General features: G+C 33.8%; 1 protein-coding gene and 1 pseudogene across 1 annotated transcript; both read right to left on the bottom strand.

Annotated features, from left to right (window-relative positions):
* Positions 1-7,112: 7,112 nt before the first annotated feature.
* LOC107062413 (stearoyl-[acyl-carrier-protein] 9-desaturase 1, chloroplastic-like) lies at positions 7,113-9,163 on the bottom strand (annotated as a pseudogene).
* A 6,707-nt stretch (positions 9,164-15,870) lies between these two features.
* Positions 15,871-17,690, bottom strand: LOC107062412 (uncharacterized). The gene is made up of 3 exons (XM_015313018.1): positions 17,448-17,690; positions 17,071-17,282; positions 15,871-17,005 (listed from the first exon to the last, which is right to left on the bottom strand). The coding sequence occupies exons 1-3, from the start codon at positions 17,688-17,690 to the stop codon at positions 15,871-15,873; spliced, it is 1,590 nt and encodes a 529-aa protein (XP_015168504.1).
* Positions 17,691-20,952: the final 3,262 nt, after the last annotated feature.

The following is a 20,952-nucleotide window of genomic DNA, read 5'->3' as shown; positions in this document are numbered from 1 at the left end:
ACTGTCGAACTTGGGTTTTACTTGAGGACAAGCAAAAGTTTAAGTTGGGGGTGTTGATGAGTCCACAATTTGGACTCATTTAGGGCTATATTTTGATAGAATTAGTGTCCTAAAATGGATATTTTGTCTCAATATCTTATGAAAATCCTTAAGTTTCAGGTATTTAGAGTTTGAGGCAAAACATGGACACTACTTGGCAAGAAGGAACAAGGCGGCTGAAAAGAACAAAGAAATGTAGGCTAAAGATCGCCGAGCCCAGTTGGCGAGTCGTTGATGGGCTTGGAGATCGCATTTTATTCTAGTGTGTTGAGCCCTGAAGGAAAAGGTCAAGTTGGCGATGAAATGGAGCAGTCGGCGCGTCGCCGATCAGTTCCCCGAAGCAGTACCATATCGCCTAAAGACTCAAAACGCGAAAAGGCTGAAGGCTAAAGCAGGAAGGCGATGAAATCTATCGAAAAGAGGATCGTCGAGCGTATCGGCGATCCCGACTAACTGCGCCGAATGATCCTCCGCAGCATAAATTTTCAAACATTATAAATAATAAATATAATATCATAGGACTTCTAGCATTCAAATTTTTTACAGTTTTTGAAAGAGTATAAGTTTTAGAGGGTTTTAGAGACTTTGTTCTAAAACCTTGAAGATTCAAAGGATTTCAACTCCAAGAAATTGGACATGGGTCTCGAATATTCTTCACTTTTGACATGTTTTAAGACTTAATTCGTCATACCCAATTGATGAAAACTGATATTGGTATAAATTTTTATTTCTTTTACATGTCTAGCTAAAACCCTAATTCTTGGGGTGTTATTTTGTGAATATGGACTAAATTATCTGTTGGGTCTTGCTTGTTGATGGTTTATTTGTTGTTTCAATGTGATTTCGTTTAGTAGTTGTGTATGAACTTAATAAAATTGTAGTTGCAAAATACGATTTCATCTTAGTGTTTTTGGCTTGCTCGAGAGAGAGGTCGTAAAACTAAGACTACTAAATTAATAGTCGGTGGTATTGGGTCGACATAGGTTCAGCTTCGAGAGTAGTGAATCCTAGTCCTTCTCCACACATTCAGCTCGAGAGAGTGAATAGGCTAAGGTGGAGGATGTGCTTAATGCGACAACTCGGTGTTTGAGAGAAACCGAGTTGATTCGGGGTAAGTTGCTCGAGAGAGAATTTACCCCCACTATAGTCTAGCCTAGTCACAAATTCTCAATAATTTACTATCAAAAGCATGTACCCGATAGTCTAGTTTAACCCGTATTCCTATCACATCCCAAGAACCCTGCCTCCCTATCGCGTTTCCTTATATTTTTGTCTTTTTTTTGTTGATTAGTTAATACAAACCCCCATTGATAATTGACGTTTGCATCACTCCTTAGATTTAGTATGTTTTTATTCGTTAATATTTATAGCTATGACTAATTAGAACTTGATTTTATTTTTCTACTAATTCTCAAACCCACTCCCTGTGGGAACGATCCCAACCCTTGATTGGGTTATATCACTACACGCAATCATTTGGCACTTGAATCGAATTAGTGTCAGTTGATTACGTTGAACATTAGCTGGTAGATGATGGATTGTATAGATTGACATTCTATCATTTGTAAGATATATGCTGGTTAGTGCAATGATAAACAAAATATTAGTATATAACAAAAAAGTAAATAACTACATCAATTATATTATATCGAGGACCATCAACTGAATTCATTGTACATCTAAACTACACGTTTAATCAATAATATACTGTATGAGTTTATAACTCTTACTAGCATATTGTCAAAAAAGAAAATAATTAATTAATAAAAAAATAAATTAATAAAATTTTACGCAACTTAATGAGCTTAAACAAATCATATGATCATATAAGAGTCCATGTAAATTGGGAACGACGATCAGAGATGTATGATGATGGATAATGGTTATACAATTAACATCCTCGAATAATGTTTACTAAAGTACAAGTATGTTTTGTCAGGATTTCATTCGTTCGACCACAACTCATCATCATACATATTTGATCGTTATCTTCAATATGTCCACTCTTATATGATTATATGACTTGTTTAAACTTACTTAATTGTATAAATTTTAATAGTTTATTTTTTATTAATTAATTATTCTCTTTTTAAAATTCTACTAGTTATGGTCTATACATATGTATCCTAACCTAGTAAGTTTATTATGGATGAAGGTCTTAGGATAGGTTAGACTATAAGAAGTCGAGGACTAAACTAAGTATAGTCTAGCCTATACTAAGATCTTCATCCATAATAAACTTACTAGATTATGATACACACGTCTAGACTTTAACTAGTAGAATTTTAAAAAGAAAATAGTTAACTAATAAAAAAATAAATTATTAAAATGTACACAAATAAATGAGTTTAAACAAGTCATATGATCATATAAGAGTCCGCATAAATTGGTATAATAATAAGAGATGTATGAGAATGAATTGTGGTTGAACAAATAAAATCCTTACAACATACTTGTGTTTGATCAACATTACTGTGAGGATGTTGATTGTGTAATCACTACTCATCCTCACTGTCATGACCCAGACCATCGTGATTGGCACTCACACTAATCCTCTGGTGAGAACCATTTCTACAGCCCGACTAAGCAACTTAGCCAAAAACTATGCATTTAAAGATACGAAAGCATGTTTAAATGTCTAAAGGAATATGGAGTTCCCATAAACTCCAAAGGTTCAACTAAAACAACGAACATAACTAATGCGGAAGTTCAACTAACATCTAACAACTAATGCGGAAATAACCCCTAGAATCTGAAAGTCATTGTACCAAAACATCTAGAGTGCAACAAGTCTAAGAAAAGGGGGCGCATCCTTAAAACTAAACAAACACCTTAAACAAATAGTCTGAGTCCGAAAAGAGTGGACTTAAACAAGAGAGATCCATGGCAGCCTGAAAAAACTGGCTCACCCTTGAATCCGGTCACGCTCAATAGTCACCTAGCTGAGGTCTATCAATAGCCGTCTGAAGATGCCTGTACTCAACAAAGAACAAGCAAGTGCAGTATCAGTACACAACCACAGTGTACTGGTAGGATCACACGGCTATCCCAGTAAGCACAACATATATCAAAATGACAACAAGGTAAACACATACATGCACAAAATATCTATACACATCGATTATCATTTTGGGAGCAATGAACGATTCCACATTATCAATAATAAGTAGATGTAACAAATCAATGGTTCTCTCATGGAACCCAATTCAATAGTCCTCTCATGGAATCCATACCCAAATTGTTAGTGTGCCGAAACGTGACAGCTGATCCCATATATGCGCTGGAATATGGCAGCCGATCCAAGTTAATGTATCAGAACATGCGGAATGTGACACCCGATCCATTCAACAAGCCACAATCACAATCACAATCACAATGTACATTCTCATAATCATACAATCAAGTGTTGATTCATGGCATACAATCATTCCTTCATACTCAATTACATTAGGTGTGATCAACAAGACTTCATTCACATACATACATGCATTACAATGAAGCAATTACCAATATACATCACACAAAATATGAAATCAAACCATCACCTACCTCGAAACCAATCTTGAATCCCCCTAAGCCACTTGAATCTTCCCTTTCCGCTTGTTCATTGTCTAAAAACAACAAATTAATACAATGATCAATAAATGAGGCCTAATTACCCAGATTACAATCAAAATTATCAACCCTAGGCCAAACCCAAGATCCTAATACCTAACTTAAGGGTTTTCCACCATTCGTTTTCATGTCAAAACCCTCTCCCATCGATAATCACCTAAGTTCTACGGATCGAAAAGCGGATTAGGGGAGTAAAATCCTTACCTTTAGTGCTAGAAGAGGTGTAAAACCTTTAAGAAATAGCCTTGGGTCGTCTCTTAGCTCTCAAGAACGAAACTTGCACATAATAACAATTTTGGAGTTTAATCCCGACTTAAGTTGCGACTGGCCCGCTACAGCGGACCCAGTCCCGCCCTGGCGGCTTGCACGAAAACAGAGAGTCAAATTAAGAGTTTCAAACCCCCCATTTCATAACACACCTTTATCCCATGACACTCAGAAACTACCCGCTCACGCTAAGATCAATTTTGGGAGTACTACTCGCTCGAATTTGATTCTGTAAGGTCGTACGGGTTTCTTAACGTCTTACCTATCTACTCATGTGATCAAATTAATAATTAGATCTCTCATTCATTACCAGATTTCCCTAGACCCCACTGACTCAGATTTCGTCCAAATCTGGACTAGGCTAGGAATTTCCAAGTTACTACTCAAAAGTTTTCTGGCCCCAATTCTTTCCCCATTGGCTTTTTCCTAACGATGGGAACATGTCGTTACAATAGATACCAATTTACCCATCACTCTTCCCCGAGTGATCAACTAGGAAAGACTGGCTAAAGTATGAGTAGAGTAGTATCTGAATTGTCGAATAGTTGGGGATACTTGTCTCGCTTAGGTTAAAGGTTAAAACTATCACCATATACTACACCTTCTTAGGTGTGGTCTCGTCTTTGTCATGGTATTGATATCTCCGACTTGAAAAGGGAGAGTTTATTATTTTAAAGAAGTCAATTAAAAATATATTTAAAAAATAATGTGTCAGAAAATAAAGACATTATTTATGACTGGTGGATGAAGATTTTATGGACAAAACGTGCCTAGAAGCATTTTTAGACAAACACTTGGTCTAGTCAACGTCTAGTTGTGTTTTGCTAACCATTGGATGATAGTTCACATAGAAAACTTACACTTTCAATAATTCAGGTAGAAAATTTAATAAAATAAAATAATTTAAGTGTGTTTTTGACCTTTTTAACCCTTGAAGTAAATATAAATGAATTGAGTTAGACAAAACTATTTTCTGTGTTTCCTTTTTATTTTTTCTTTCCTTCTCTTTATCTTCTTATCTTTTCAGTACCTAACTTTAAGAAGTAGAGTGTTTAGACTCCTTCATTTAGCTGGGGGAATTACTACTACTTGAAAGAGAATACATTAAATTTTGACGTAGTTTACGCTTAACCCACATGTTTCCTCTATATAATTTTCAAGCTATGACATTAATGTTAACGTCTCCTTTGACAAATGAAGCCAATTTATAGGGTCGTACATTAAATTTGGTTCGGGTTTCTCAAATTTCGGGTTTGATAATTCGATAATTGATAGTTAAAAGTAGATATCAAATATCAAATTTTTAAATTTCGATTTGGTAATTCAGGAAACGGTAAGATAAACTTCGGTTTGATACGGTATTCGGTAATACCATATTGAAGTTATAGCCGATTGTATTACATAGTTAATACTATTTCTCAATTTTTTTTATGTGAATGCACGATATAGTAGAAGATCAACAAGCAAGAAGACATCAATAAAAGCAAATTGATGCAACTAAAAGACATGTATTTATTATTCATGCTTATTCTTTAACTTTCTGTTTGGACTTGTACTAATGAGTAATGGATATGTTGATATATGACCTTCATTAAGTAAATAATTTGGTATTCGGGAATTACTGAATACCAAATGGTACTAATGTCTCATACCAAACCCGAATCCAAATACCATAATTTTAAAACTTTATTCTCAAATACCATACCAAATGCATAATTACCAAATACCAAAAACTTTTGTTCGATTAGGTAATTCGGTATTTTATGCCCAACCCTAGATAAAATGGTCCACAATCAATATAATCTATTTTTATTGATCAAGCACACCTATTAGATTTCGAAGAGTTTATTTTTCAGATAATCATTCAATTAATTGTTATTATCTAAATATAATTCATACGTGAAAAATATGAACGAAAAATTGCAGACGAAGATCAAAGTGATTGAGCACGATTTAGAGGGAAGAATCAAGATCAACATCAACTTTTCAATTATTTAAGCATCAACAACTATATATTTTTTCATCAACAACCATTTAAGATCCCCAATGTTGAAACACCAATCTAATTGCATGTTTAATTTCAATAGTTGGACATGCATTTTGATTTTTATTGAAATTAATTTGCTGGAAAAGAATGTAATTTTTTTTTGATGTTCAAGAAGAAGAAGAAAAGCCATAAAGGAGTGCTAGAATTTTTGTTGGAATGAGTGACAAATGTGCCCCACAATGCCCATTTAATCCAATAATTTACTAATATATTAAATTAAATTTGGCGTGGACCCCACATTTTTCTTTTAATTTTCACTCAAAACTTATATTCTCTCTCCTTTTGATTTCTTGTACAGATTTGAAGGACAAATTGTGCCCACAATCCACATGTTAAAAAGTTAGTGGATCCTCGTACAACTTTTGTTGATTATACATAGCTCAAAATAACATTTTCCCAAATATATAGGTGCTTTTAGTTTTTTTATGACAAGATTATTCAAATAAAAAAATCATATTTACCAAATTAATTAGTGGTAACTATGTTTTTCGTAATTTGACATCAAAAATTACTTTTTTAAAAATATTGTTAAATACAAACTAATACTTACATGCCCTTCTCAAATGATTTAATCAGTTACATATTATTGTTCTCTCGAACACTTACTAAACTATATTTTATAAGACGAATATATGTCTCAAAATAAGTTTATTTTACCAGCTTAGCGAAAAAGATTATCAGTGAAAGGATAATTAAGTTTTTATTTTACGTCTTTATGATCATAGGTGGACCCACATGTATAGATAGGGATTCACGTGCATCCGTTAATTTCCGAAAAAATTATATATATATGAATATTTATCTTGAGAAACTGACAGAAACTAAATATAAGTAACAATGCCCTCATGGAAAGCATAAGATGACACTTGGTACTGCTGGTAATTAAAGGCCAGTGCATCCGCTCTCACGACTTAGGTTTGAGCCCAAGAACCATATTTTACTGTTTTTATTATAAGTTTTGGATTTAAAGGGGACATATTTATAACATTAAATTGCTAAATAAGAGATTCAACCCCATGATCATTCGGTAGAACAAACCCACCTTGACCTTTGAAAGTTTCGCTAATGCTAAAATTAAGAAATATTGGTGCATCCAGAGTCTTCAAATCCTAGGTTTGCTTCTGTTTATGACAAATCAATTCATCTAAGCACTCACTTGTTTGTTAAAGATCCAACTAAACTTCACTTGACGTGGCTCTATTTTCTTGGCTCTACTTTCCAACTTCCTAACCCTTGGTGGAAGTCCACACACATAATCCTGTGCACGCCTTGCCTCGCCAATCAAGCCTTCAAGTTTTTCCAATTTCCATCGTGTTATAAAAAATTCTAATATTTCAGCATAATGCCGAGATGTGTAGATCCCTTGTCTTTCACCGATGGCAGAAAAGTGCTCAAATATATTCGGATCTTGCCCATCATAAATGAGATGCATTGGCATTATGATTTTCTTCTTCATCATGTGTGCAATAGCTAGCATAGTCGCATTTGGGTCCACTTCTAGTAACTTCTTAACAATTCTTGTGTAGACATGTTCATGTCGCTTCTCGTCTGCGGCAATGGTTCCACATATATGTGCTAGCATGGGGTCTCCGCCTTTTATAGCTAGCCTAGCCATATTTCCATGTGACGAACACGTAGCTCGCTCTTGAAATGATGCGTATACATAGCCCAAATACGGATTGTTCTCTAATCCAATGTCCTAACATATGCAAAGAATTTTCAAAAATACATGACAATTATAAGAAGTTGCATGCAACCTTACCGCTGACTATAGTATTTTCAACTTCAAAAACTACTTATTACATGGTAAAATAATTACCGCTCATATAAAAGTTATTCAACTTAATTTGACTTAGTTAACTACAAAATAAATATCACTTGAACTTTTTTTATATATTATGTACCAGAAAAATGACACCATATTACAAAATAAGTTACTTTGTGTCTGAGAAATTCCATAAACCTCCTTAAATATTTTGCTTCATTTGTCTTTTGTGCGATAAATTTTAAAGTAAAATAACTTTTAAGTATCAAAAAATAAAAAAGTGAATTATGTGTGATAATCTTAAAGTTGAATGAATTTAATACATATGTATGATGATAAATATAGAAAAATATTTTTTGTGTGGTAGACTCAAAATTGGATGACCATAGGTCTCTGTCAATTATTTATTCTCATTTAAACCAGGTTAAAAAAATGGTAAAACAATATTCAAAAAAGAATAACGTCGTTATTTAACGGTCATATAATAATATGAATAACGTACAAATACTTCAAGCTTATTTAATGTGTAACTCTCATCTAGCATATCTTTATTTATCATGCTTCATTTACTATAACAATATTATTAATTTTGGTTATCTATTCAATACTTTTTTTTCATTTTTTTTTACTTGTCCTGTGCAAAGAAATATCATATATTTGGTGGTTTCAACTTTCATATATATATTTAACTTATTTATGGCATCTTTTAGTTACCTGATGTTATTGTATTATTTTTTAAAAAACTGTGTACAGTATTTAACTAAATAAAAAAGAAGGATGAATATATAAAGATTTTCAGAAGAGGCCTTACTATTCCAGCTCCAATCAAGTATTGTAGTGTCTTCTCAACCATCAACATATCCACTCTCCCCGAAATATAAAGATAGGTCCGTAGCAAATCGCCATGTCGATTCTCCTCAGCTGTCCATGCCCGTGTCCATATTGCCCATGGACACGGGCTAGATCCAGTCTCATCGCGTACTCCATCCCACGTATTAATCACGGTTTGATAAGTAGGTAAAACATCCTCAGTTAGCATATTACCCACAAGCATAACAAAGTACTCATCCGAAAAGCCCTAAACCTCGTTGCCTTAGGGCCCGAACCTCTTCTTCGAATTGTTCGGGCCCTTGAGATGGGTCAGGGAGAAACTCAATGGGCTGCCAACATTTCTCTACGGGCTTGCGGAGTGGGAGGACGTTTTCGGAAACCCAAGGTTCTAATGACTTGAAGATTTCCAATTTTTCTGGTGGCATTGAGTGAGTGACCTGGTGGCGTGACGGAGAAGTTTTTGGTGAAGCCACCGCGAGGACCGGAAATAACCTCCGTGATGAGGTGGTTTTGCGACGGAGTATGGTGGTTGTAGGGGGAAGTGATGCCGGTACAATCGATGGAATGTTGAATTGGGAGAAACTTGTAGTCTGCATCATGACTAATACAAATGAGTAATGGATATGTTGATATATGACCTTCATTAAGTAAATAATTTGGTATTCGGGAAATACTGAATACCAAATGGTACTAATGTCTCATACCAAACCCAAATCCAAATATCATAATTTTAAACATTTACTCTCAAATACCATACCAAATACATAATTACCAAATACCAAATTATCAAAAAAATTGGTTCGGTTCGGTAATTCGGTATTTTATGCCCAACCCTAGATAAAATGGTCTACAATCAATATAATCTATTTTTATTGATCAAGCACACCTATTAGATTTCAAAGAGTTAATTTTTCAGATAATCATTCAATTAATTGATATTATCTCATAAGGTCACATTTTTCTTGATTTTTATTCTTCAATAAGAAAATGACTTTATGATATAATACATATAAGTTGAGTGATTATCTGAGAAATCAACAATTGAAATATTATTTTCTCTTGATGGCTTATGAGAATCCACCACGAGTCAAGAAATCAGGTCCTTAACTGCGAATGGTGTAAGAACATAAGTAAAATGACTACGAAACAACAAGTAAGACACATAATATTTACGTACGTAGTTTCTCCCAAATATATGAAATTTTTTATTTTGAGCGAGGTATAACCAACAAATTTGTATGAGGATCCCCTCACTTTTTAATACGTGGATTGTAGGCCCAATTTGTCCTTTAAACCTGTGGAAGAGAAATCAAAAGGAGAGAACATAAATTTTGAGTGAAAAATTAAAAAGAAAATGTGGAAATTATATCTGTAATTTAGTAGTAAATATTTCTGGTGGCATTGAGTGAGTGACCTGGTGGCGTGATGGAGAAGTTGCGGGTGAAGCCACCGCAAGGACTGGAGATAACCTCCGTGATAAGGTGGTTTTACGACGGTGTATGGTGGTTGCAGGGGGAGGCGACTCCCGTACAATCGATGGAATGTTGAATTGGGAGAAACTTGTAGTCTGCATCATGACTAATACAAAGTTTAATGCTAAAGAGTGTTATTAGATGAGTGACAAATATTGCTTACAAGAAAATCCTATTTATATGGATGGATATATAATTTGTTGAGGACCTGGCTCCTCTCCATTTTCTCCAAGTTCCTATTTGGATTACTGACACAAGCCATAGGTTAAAATAAATGGCTAAGATTTAATTTCCCACAGTAAATCTCTAACCATGATTTAATTAATAAATACAATATATATTTAGTATTAAAAATTATTATAATCTCACAATCTTAGCAACATATTATCTTGTCCATAAATATAGGGAAAAAAAGTTCTTCCTAATTACTTTTTTTTTTACGTGGGATCTTTTTTATTTTTCTTTTAAATATTGAACTGCTGCCAAATTTAGCTAATGTTAATTTTGGAGGAAATAGAAAAAAAAAGGTGAAATAAAATAGGAAAAATAATACTCTTCAATAGCTAATGGTTAAAAAGAAAAATTCAAGGAAAAAATGCAACAAAAATATTAACTTAAAAATAAAATAAAATTAACATCCCAAGTAAAAAAAATTAGGAAGAAAACTTTTTTTCCACTAAATTTATGAACAAGATAATATGTTGTTAAGATTGTGGGGTTTATAGTAATTTTTAAAATTAAATGTAAAATATATTTATTAGTTAAATCATGGTTAGAGATTTACTTTGGGAAATTAAATCTTAATCATTTATTTTAACCCATGCCATGTGTCACTAATCCAAATAGGAACTTGGGAAAATGGAGAGAAGAGAAATGGAAAGGAGCCGGATCAGTTTGTTGATTATTTTAAGCGAATGTATTTTACATAAGGTTTACTAACCTGACTAAAAGAAATAAAATACCGACACCGTGAAATTCTCTGTCGAGTTATTCGTTTGGCCATGCGCAGGGGCGGCTCAACATAATTTATGGCCTAAAGCGAAATTTTTATTAGAGGCCTAAAATCTATATAAATTTATCTATATCCATTTATTTTTCTAAATTTCTAGATGTAAATTACTACTTAATATCTTTTATATAAATGATTTTTCAAACTACTTTTTTTTTAATTATTAGTTTTAAGTAAGATTTTATCAATTCAGCATTGAAAAACATTCCTTTTATTGAGACAATTATTATATGAATTATTAACACAATTTTATAAGTAATAAAGTTGATAAACTTTAAAGATAAAAGTTAGAATCATAGAATCTGATTCAAAAAGTTGATAACTTGGTATACCTACTTTAATATGAAAATTAACAAATAAATTAAAAATAATAATTTGTAATGCACTTTGTTCTAACACTTTTCGACTGTTGATTCATATTTTTAAGAGTGTATTACTCTAACTATCGAAGATTTGAAGAAATAGAGTGCAAAAAGAGTTACAAAGGATAAATAATGTGAGTGTTAACGAAGAAACTGTAAGAATCCAAAACAATGTTTCCTTAATTTCTTCTATTTGTAATAGGGTTAAGATACATAATTTTTTATTTATAAAAATTTGAGGCCCCCAAAAATTGGGGGCCTCAGGCCAATGCCTAAAATTTTATAGGCAAGAACCGGCCCTGGCCATGCGATACCATATTACGATATGGAATCGTGAGATGGAATCAGTATTTGGACATACGATTTCATGTTGATTTCATATCATAAATGGAATACCATATTCTCCAAAAATCATGATTTGAAAATTTCATATCATGATTTGAGATTTTTTAAAACAAAAGTTAACCCACAAGTTTATATTTTGTTAGAACAATCCCATATTTATATATTACCACATTTATATATTGTGTCAAATTAAAACTAGACGAACAAATTGAAAGAGAGTACTTCTTAATATATCACCATGTAATTTTGAAACTTAATAAAGGTAATTTAATACTTTTGGTTAATATAATATACTAATATAATTTTTTATTGGTTGTTGGCATTGTACTCAATATATAAAGGGTCATTTAATGATGCCAAAGTTTAAATGATCGTTCAACCAGTTCAGAAGTCAAATAGAGGGACTAAACTTTAGTACTCATGTCTTCAGAAAAGGAAAAAAAAAGTCTTTTACTTTCCTTGAATCATAGAATACTTACTAACAAAGTTGCCTAACTTTTTGAGCAGATGGAATGTGGGTGATGCCAAGTTTGGTGAAATATTCCATTAAAATAATTTCAGATGCAGGCCTTGGGATGGCAATGTTCAGTTAAGGTATGTCACATAATTACCAAAATTTACCTCAGTGAAATAACTAGTAAGTAGTTGATATAATGTAATGAAAATATTGCTCGAAGAGCCAAGCGAGCTATGCTAGCCTAGCAACGTAACATTATATTCAATGTGGGTATGATATATTTTTTATAGGGTTGTTCATGGCACTTCAACCTCGAATAATTGTGTGTGGTCCTAAGATGGCAGCAATAGGGATGGCCATATGATTTATAGGTGGACCTCTAGTAATGTCAGCCGTTTCTATTGCCGTTGGACTTAAAGGAGTTTGACTTCATACTGTAATTGTATAGGTAATTATTAGGTCACTCAAAAAATATCTATAGATAAACATTTATATATATAAAAAAAAAAAATTGTAATTTTGAAGGCAAATAATTACCTATTACAATATATATATATAGCATGACTGTCTACCATCAAATTGTGTATGCTCACAATAGAAATTCTATATAAATATATTATCGTACTATTAAGTTTTTCTCTTGACATAATAATGTAATTTTATTTTTTTACATTATTGGTGCACATTAGTTAAACTCATTAACTATATATTTTTACTTAATTCTTTCTAATTTGAACATTGATTATAATACCTTTATCAAATTTAATTCAAACTTAATCATATGACATAAAAGTTTTGGACATTATATTTACACTTAATTACATGTTTAGTGGTTCAATTTGAAAGAAATTGTAGAGAATTTTGGGAAAATTTCTGAATATCTATTCATACCTAATACGATCTCTATATACAAGCATAATTACTGAATAAAATAAAATAAAGCAACAACAATATACACCTGTCACCTTCTAATTTGTACAACACCTATCCATATGTAACAAACTATTATTCCTCACATGCCTAACATGTGAGTGCAATATTCTAGACTGATCAATCCAACGGTTCACATTTGATCTGTTTCATTCTTGATGAGAGGTTGAGATTATTCCACGTCACCTTCAGACAATTATTGAAGGGTAGTTGTCTGAAGTCTTCTTTCCTCTTCTTTCTCTTTTCTTTCTTCTTTCTTCTTCAAAGTCTTCAATCGTTTCTTTGGGAGAAGAAGAGTATGATGATGGAGAGTTATGAGTGTTAATATCCCCCCTCAAATTGGAGGGAAGAGAAGAAACCCCCAATTTGTGTAACAAATATTGATGAGAAGGGCCAGGCAGAGGTTTAGTGAACAGATCGGCCAGCTGATGAGCAGATGGGATGAACGATAAGGTGATCAAACCTGAGACGAACTGTTGGCGAACAAAATGACAATCCAACTCCACATGCTTAGTACGTTCGTGAAAAACAGGGTTCTTGGCGATGCGAATAGCGGCTTTACTATCATAGTGGACAGACACCGGTAAAGGAGGAGGAGCAGAAAGATCAGTGAGCAATCGAGTGAGCCAAGTTATCTCAGCTGTGACACGCCTCATAGATCTGTATTCCGCTTCGGCAGATGATAAAGAAACTGAGGTCTACTTTTTAGACTTCCAAGACACAGGAGCACCACCAAGTGTGATGAAGTAACCACTAACAGATCGACGTGATTCTTTGCAGGAAGCCCAATCGACATCGCATAAGGCAAGGAGTTGTAGTGACGGAGCAGAGGAAAGAAGGATGCCTTGGCTAGGATCAATACGCAAGTATCTCAAAACTCTAAGTGCCGCTGAATAATGTGATTGAGTAGGTCGTTGCATAAACTGACTCAACTTCAACACAGCAAATGACAAGTCAGGTCGAGTATGTGTCAAAAAGTTGAGTTTTCCAACTAAGTGCCTGTAAATTGTAGGATTAGATAGCAAAGGTCCATCTTCTGCAGTAAGCTTAGAGTAGGGGTCAAGTGGAGTAGAGACATCAGGACCTGTATGAGGAAACTCATTGAGAAGCTCCAAAGTGAACTTTCTTTGATTGACAATAAACCCTTGTTGTTCTCTGAGGATCTCAAGGCCTAAAAAATAATGTATGTCACCCAATTCTTTGACTTTAAACTCTGTATGTAGAAATGTAGTGATACGTAAAAGTTCATCTTTGTCATCCCCAGTGGTGAGAATGTCATCCACATAAACAACAATAATGGATGTAAGGCCACCAGTAGTCTTGAAAAATAGGGAATAGTCATGAAGAGAACTTGAATAACCCTGGAAAATCAATGCACCTGCCAATTTAGCATACCACTGTCTCGAAGCCTGTTTAAGCCCATATAGAGACTTCTGCAATAGGCAAACTTGGGTAGATTTAGGAGGGTGAAAACCTGGAGGAGGTTGCATGTAGACAATTTCCTGTAGATCACCATGCAAAAATGCATTGCTCACATCCAATCTTTCTTGACAACAATTGTAAGTAAACATCTAATAGTGGTCATCTTGACTACGGGGGAAAATGTTTCATTATAGTCAATCCCCTGTTGTTGGACATCCCCCCTCACAACTAGTCTAGCCTTCAGCCTCTCAATTGAACCATCAGACTTGTGTTTGACCTTGTAGACCCATTTACAGGGTAATGCTTTCTTCCCCGGAGGAAGGTCCACCATTTCCCATGTATTGTTGAAAGCTAATGCATCTAGTTTTTCTTGCATAGCAGCAGTCCAGCCTGGATGTTGAGAAGCTTGGGTAAAGTTATGTGGTTCAGTGACCTGTGATAGAGAGAAGAGGTGGTGTTGGTTGGACAAGGAGAGGGAATTGAAAGAGAAGGTTGTAGGCTTAGAAGGGTGAATAAAACAAGCCTCAGTAAGGTCAGTCAGAACTATACTATTGCAAATGTAGTCATGCAGATAGCTAGGGACAGTAGTGACTCTTCCAGACCTCCTGGGAAGAGGAGAAGGTTCAGGGGAATCTGGAGGAGAATAAGGAATAGAGACAGGATCAGGAGACAGAGATAAATCAGGGGAAGAAGAAGAAAGGTGAGACTCCTCATAAGGGAGTAGAGGAGAATGAGAAATTTGGTCAGGTAGGTTAGAAAGGAAGGAGGAGAAAATTGGTGGTGTAGGAGAAACAAGAGAATTGAAAGGGAAATGTTTTTCATGAAACTGGACATCTCTGGAAGAGAAAACCTTTTTAGTAGCCAAATCTAAGACTTTGAACCCCTTTTGAGAAGTAGGATAGCCTAAAAAGACACAAGGCACAGCCCTTTGGTCAAATTTAGATCTCTGGTGACTGAGGGTGGACACATAACACAAACATCCAAAACTTTTAAGGTTTTCATATGAGGGAGGCTTAGAAAAAATCATTTCATAGGAACTCTTGCCTTTAAGCACTCTGGAAGGTAGTTTATTAATCAAGTGAGTGGCTGCGAGAATTGACTCTCCCCAATAGCATATAGGCAATTTAGAGTGAAACATAAGACTCCTAGCAAGTTTAAGCAAATGTCTATGTTTTCTCTCAACAACCCCATTTTGTTGAGATATAGCCACACAAGAAGTCTGGTGCATTATACCCTGAGATTTAAGAAATTGAGCCTCATGATGACCTTTTCCTAATTCCATGGCATTGTCAGATCTAATGCATTTGACTCAAGTCTGAAACTGTCTTTCAACCATGACCAGAAAATCCTTGAGGATAGGAAAAGCATTGCTCTTAGAGGCCATTAGAAAAGTCCAAGTCCCCCTACTGTAATCATCAACAACAGTCAAAAAATACCTAAAGCCATCATAGGTAGAAGACTTGTAAGGTCCCCAAGTATCAACATGTATCATATCAAAAATCTTTTTAGAATGAATGTGACTGAGGGGAAAAGAGAGTCTAGTTTGTTTTGCTTTAGGACAAACATCACAAACAAAATTTGAGTTATGAGCAAACTTGATAAAATCAAACTTTTTCATTACTGAGCAGGGCACATGCCCTAGTCTTACATGCCAGAGATCAACATTAGGAACTACATTGACTGAACTTTGAAAAGAAACAGAATTGTACTGAGAAATGGAATTGCTTCCTTTTGGAAAAGAAACTATATTTTTAGATAAAATCCTAAACTTAGGACTGACATGCTCCAACAGGTATAGAACATCCCTGACATCACCAAAAACTTGATTGTTCTTCATTAAATGGCCCTGTAAAATGCAACAACTAGGAGTGAAAAGAAGGTCACATGTGTATTGAGTGCATAGCTTATTGACAGACAGTAAATTGTATCTGAAAACTGGGACAAACAACACATTATGAAGAGTCAGGTTGGGCAGTATAGGAACACTTCCTGTATGGGTCACAATTATCCTGAAAGAGTTAGGCAATGTGATATGTAAAGGCACAGGAAGAGAAGTTAAAAAGGTGAAAAATTGAGAGTCAAAGCACATGTGCTCTGAAGCACCTGAATCAATGATCCAGGTGCTGGAGTTAAACATTGTTAAACATGAGGCAGAGTATTTTTGAACTGTACCAGAAATGGCAGAAGCATTGAACCTAATTGTTGTGCTATTCTGCTCTATTTTCAGGTCTCTTGTAACCTGTTTTACCAAGGCTGCATACTGCTCCTTGTTGAGTTGATCAAAAATGTTGCTAGGTGTTCCATGTTGCTGTGTCATGCCTTGGATCTCACTGTTGTCCTCACTTGGGAAAGCCCCATTTGCCCTTCCTTGAAACCCTTTAGGCTTAGAGGAATTGAAGTATTTGGACTTAGTGAATTCAAAATCATCAGGATATCCAATCCTCCTGTAACAGTTATCATAAACATGCCCAGTTTTTCACAATGTGTGCAAGACACATTTGGATCATACTTATTCCTTCTCCCCTTGTTCTTGTAGTTCCCTCTATCACCCCTTTGATTAGGAATGGAGTTTCTCTGTGGTGCAAAGTTATCCTGAGAGAAGTTTCCTTTTGAGACAAAGTTACCAGATCTTTGAACATTTCTCCCCTGAGAATTAGCCATAAAACCTATAGCATCATTAGAGAATGAGTTGTGCTCATATGTTTCCCTTTGGTTTTCATCCTGTAAAAGGAGTGAATAACCATAGTCAACATTAGGCAATGGGTTCATCATCAAAATGTTTCCCCTAGCTTGGGCATAAACATCATTAAGCCCCATCAAAAATTGTATCAATCATTGATCCTCCAATGACTTAACCAGCTTAGACTTACCCTCACAAACACATACGCAAGAGCAACACATCATGATATTGAGTGCATCCAGTTCATCCCACAAACGTTTTAGCTTGGTAAAGTATCCTGCTATATCAGAATTTCCTTGAATAGTTCCTAACAGTTCCTTTTGCAAATGATAAAATTTAGCACCATTTGTCCTACCAAATCTGTGCTCCAAGCTATCCCACAACTCTTTTGCTGTTTTAGAGTAAATTACACTGTCTGCAATTTCTTTGTCAATGAATTTAACAACCATGATATTACCATGTCATTGCAGCAACTCCACTGTGCATACCGTGGATTTTTGTGGATCTGGTGCAGCACAAGTACCATTGATGAATCCAAGTTTCTTCTTGGCAGATAGGGCAATGCGTATGGATCTCCTCCAACCTGGAAATCCTTTTCCATCAAAATTTGAAGTGATTAAGTTCATCCCAGGTGAATCTGAATTGTGAAGAAAGTATGGGTGATGTATATCAATCCTCATCACATGACTAGGTTGTTCATTCAGAGTGGAAGAACTTTCAGAAGGAAGAACAGTCTCAGCTGCTGGGGTTCCCATTTCTTAGGAAATTGATGATTCAGAAAGGAATATGTTGATTTGGATCGAGCTACTGCTCTGATACCATGAAAGAAATTGTAGAGAATTTTGGGAAAATTTCTGAATATCTATTCATACCTAATACGATCTCTATATACAAGCATAATTACTGAATAAAATAAAATAAAGCAACAACAATATACACCTGTCACTTTCTAATTTGTAGAGCACCTATCCATATGTAACAAACTATTATTCCTCACATGCCTAACATGTGAGTGCAATATTCTAGACTGATCAATCCAACGGTCCACATTTGATCCGTTTCGTTCTTGATTAGAGGTTGAGATTATTCCACGTCACCTTCAGACAATTATTGAAGGGTAGTTGTCTGAAGTCTTCTTTCCTCTTCTTTCTCTTTTCTTTCTTCTTTCTTCTTCAAAGTCTTCAATCGTTTCTTTGGGAGAAGAAGAGTATGATGATGGAGAGTTATGAGTGTTAATACAATTCGTGCACCATTTCTGTTTCCATGATGTTAATTATTCAAGTTTGTAATAACATTTTTAAGAGCATGCATGAACTCAAAACTTTTAGTTGTAGAGAATTTTCATTTTTTTCATTTGAAAAAAAAAACTCTATTTTATCATATATTATAAGTTTAAATAAATTAAGACTATAGGAAATAAAATTTTAATTTTATACCTAATATTCAGGCAGCTCTTCCCCAATGAATCGTTCCATTCGTCTTCGCTAGAGAATATGGGTTGCATCCAGACATACTAAGTACTGGATATGTTCATCTTAATTACTTTCGATCCCTTAGTTATTGATAAATTCTTATTTCGATTATGATATATAATTTAACACATCTAACATAAATTTATTAAAATGCGTGTTTAATAAATTAGGTATAAAATCATTGACATCGTCAAACTTTTCTTTATAAATCAATTTTTTTAAATACCTATTTTACCCTTGCATTATAAATATTCTTTAGTTTCAAAATAAAAGATATAATTTTGAAATGACTTTATTCTCTTGTTTTGCAGGGTTATATTTGGGAGGTTGGTTCCATTACCAGTAACCCTTCTTTATTATGTCCTTTTGGGACTATAAAAGAAAAATATTAAGAAAATCGTTGGCCCCCCATGCGGATAATTATGGTGTATTTACTTTGATCTAACCAGCACTTTGACAAGTAATTATATATTTAGAGTTCTCATACATGGATCAAGTTTCTTTTCTTGGGTTCCAATTTTGTAAAAGTTATGAAGATTATTGACTTATGAAAATTAAATCATCACTATTATTTGTGTCCACTTAGTGATAGCAAAATTATGTAAAAGATCTTTTGGGCCAAGAAATTTACTGTTTTCTTTACTTTCTTTAGTACAATATAATACTATAGTTTAATGGTAACCGAAAGGGAATAAATTGTTACTTATGTTCTTGTAACCATAGTTATTCTCTCTCATAGTAAAAGAGTGAACAAGTAGCTCAATAGTTGACATAGCTTCCTGTACTGTCTGATCTATTTTACTTGTTACTCCTCCTGTCCGTAATTACTTGTTCACTTTTTTTTTTATAGTTGTCCCTAATTACTTGTTTATTTTGACAAATCAAGAAAGGACAATTTCTTTTTACCTATTATACCTTCAATTAATTACTTTGAAAAAGGTAGAACTTTTTGAAAGTCTTAAGTTTTTTTAATTCATTCACTTCATAATTAATAGGAGTAAAATGATTAACTCACTATGCTAATCATTATTTTCTTAATAGGTGTGTCAATTCAAAAGTGAACAAATAATTAGGGACAGAGAGAATATTATTAATTGAAGTGAAAATAAGCAATTTATGGTTGACATGGTTGCTTCTTATACTCCCTTCAGTCTATTTATTTATTTATTATTTATGATTACTAAAAATAATAAGTCTAAAATATTGTCATATTAAAAAAAAAAATTAAAAACATTTTTTTTTATTTTAGTCTTACTATGATGAAAAAATGAAATAATATTAAATACGATCAAAACATAAATCAGAACAATTAGTCTAATTAACTTTTTGATTAATATTGAAAGTCAAGCATGAAAACTAGAATGGACCTCAAGGAGTAATTAAAGTTAGATTTTAAAGCATATTAGTTATTTCATTAATGTTGTTGCATTGTATGCTTGTGCTATAAGCTCAAAAGTCTTTGGCTCGTTTGGCAGAGTGTATACGAATAATGCTAAATATAGTGTATTAATAATGTTTGTATTAGCAATGCATTTATTAGTTATGTTTGTATTTATTATGCATAGATTATTTTAGTGCATTGTTTGGTTTGATGCATTGCATAAAAAATATTTACAAAGATACCCTCCACTATTATGGTGGAAAAAATGTAAAAAGGGGTTTTGAGGGGCAATTGAGTCTTTTATTATGTTAATGCATGCATTAAAACCATTGTGTTGCTAATACCCAGAAATACATGATATTAACAACGAAAAAGGATCATATTTGCCCTTGTACTCTTAGAAAACGATTATATTTACCCTTCGTCATACTTTTTTGATATATTTACCCTTACCATCCAACTTTGGGTACATATTTGCCCTTATATAGTTAACTTATTATGTCACCATTTTTATTAGTCTACGTGGCGCCTACATGGCTCCATGTGTATATACTTTTATTATAATTAAAAAAATCTATTTAGTATTATATCTTTTATTAAAGCCTCAAGCACTTGCATGTCCTTTGCTTTGTCTCTGGTATTGGGGCATTTTTGTAATAACATTAAAATAGATCAGTAAAAATAAAGTATGTTACAGGCATACAGTTGCTCCCTACAAAAATAATTTGCGTGTCTTGACGAATTTGGCCCTGTTACTACCATCAATTTCCTTTTCCCTTGCTTATAGAATAATTTTTCAAGCTTTGTTTTCCCTTTTCCCGATATTCTTATTGAAGTCCGACAAACATATAGGTTCTT

This window comes from Solanum tuberosum, unplaced genomic scaffold, assembly GCF_000226075.1.
Source record: "Solanum tuberosum cultivar DM 1-3 516 R44 unplaced genomic scaffold, SolTub_3.0 scf00227, whole genome shotgun sequence".
Classification (NCBI taxonomy): domain Eukaryota; kingdom Viridiplantae; phylum Streptophyta; class Magnoliopsida; order Solanales; family Solanaceae; genus Solanum; species Solanum tuberosum.
Note: the sequence above shows the minus strand (reverse complement) of the source record. Positions and strands in the feature narration are given on the sequence as shown.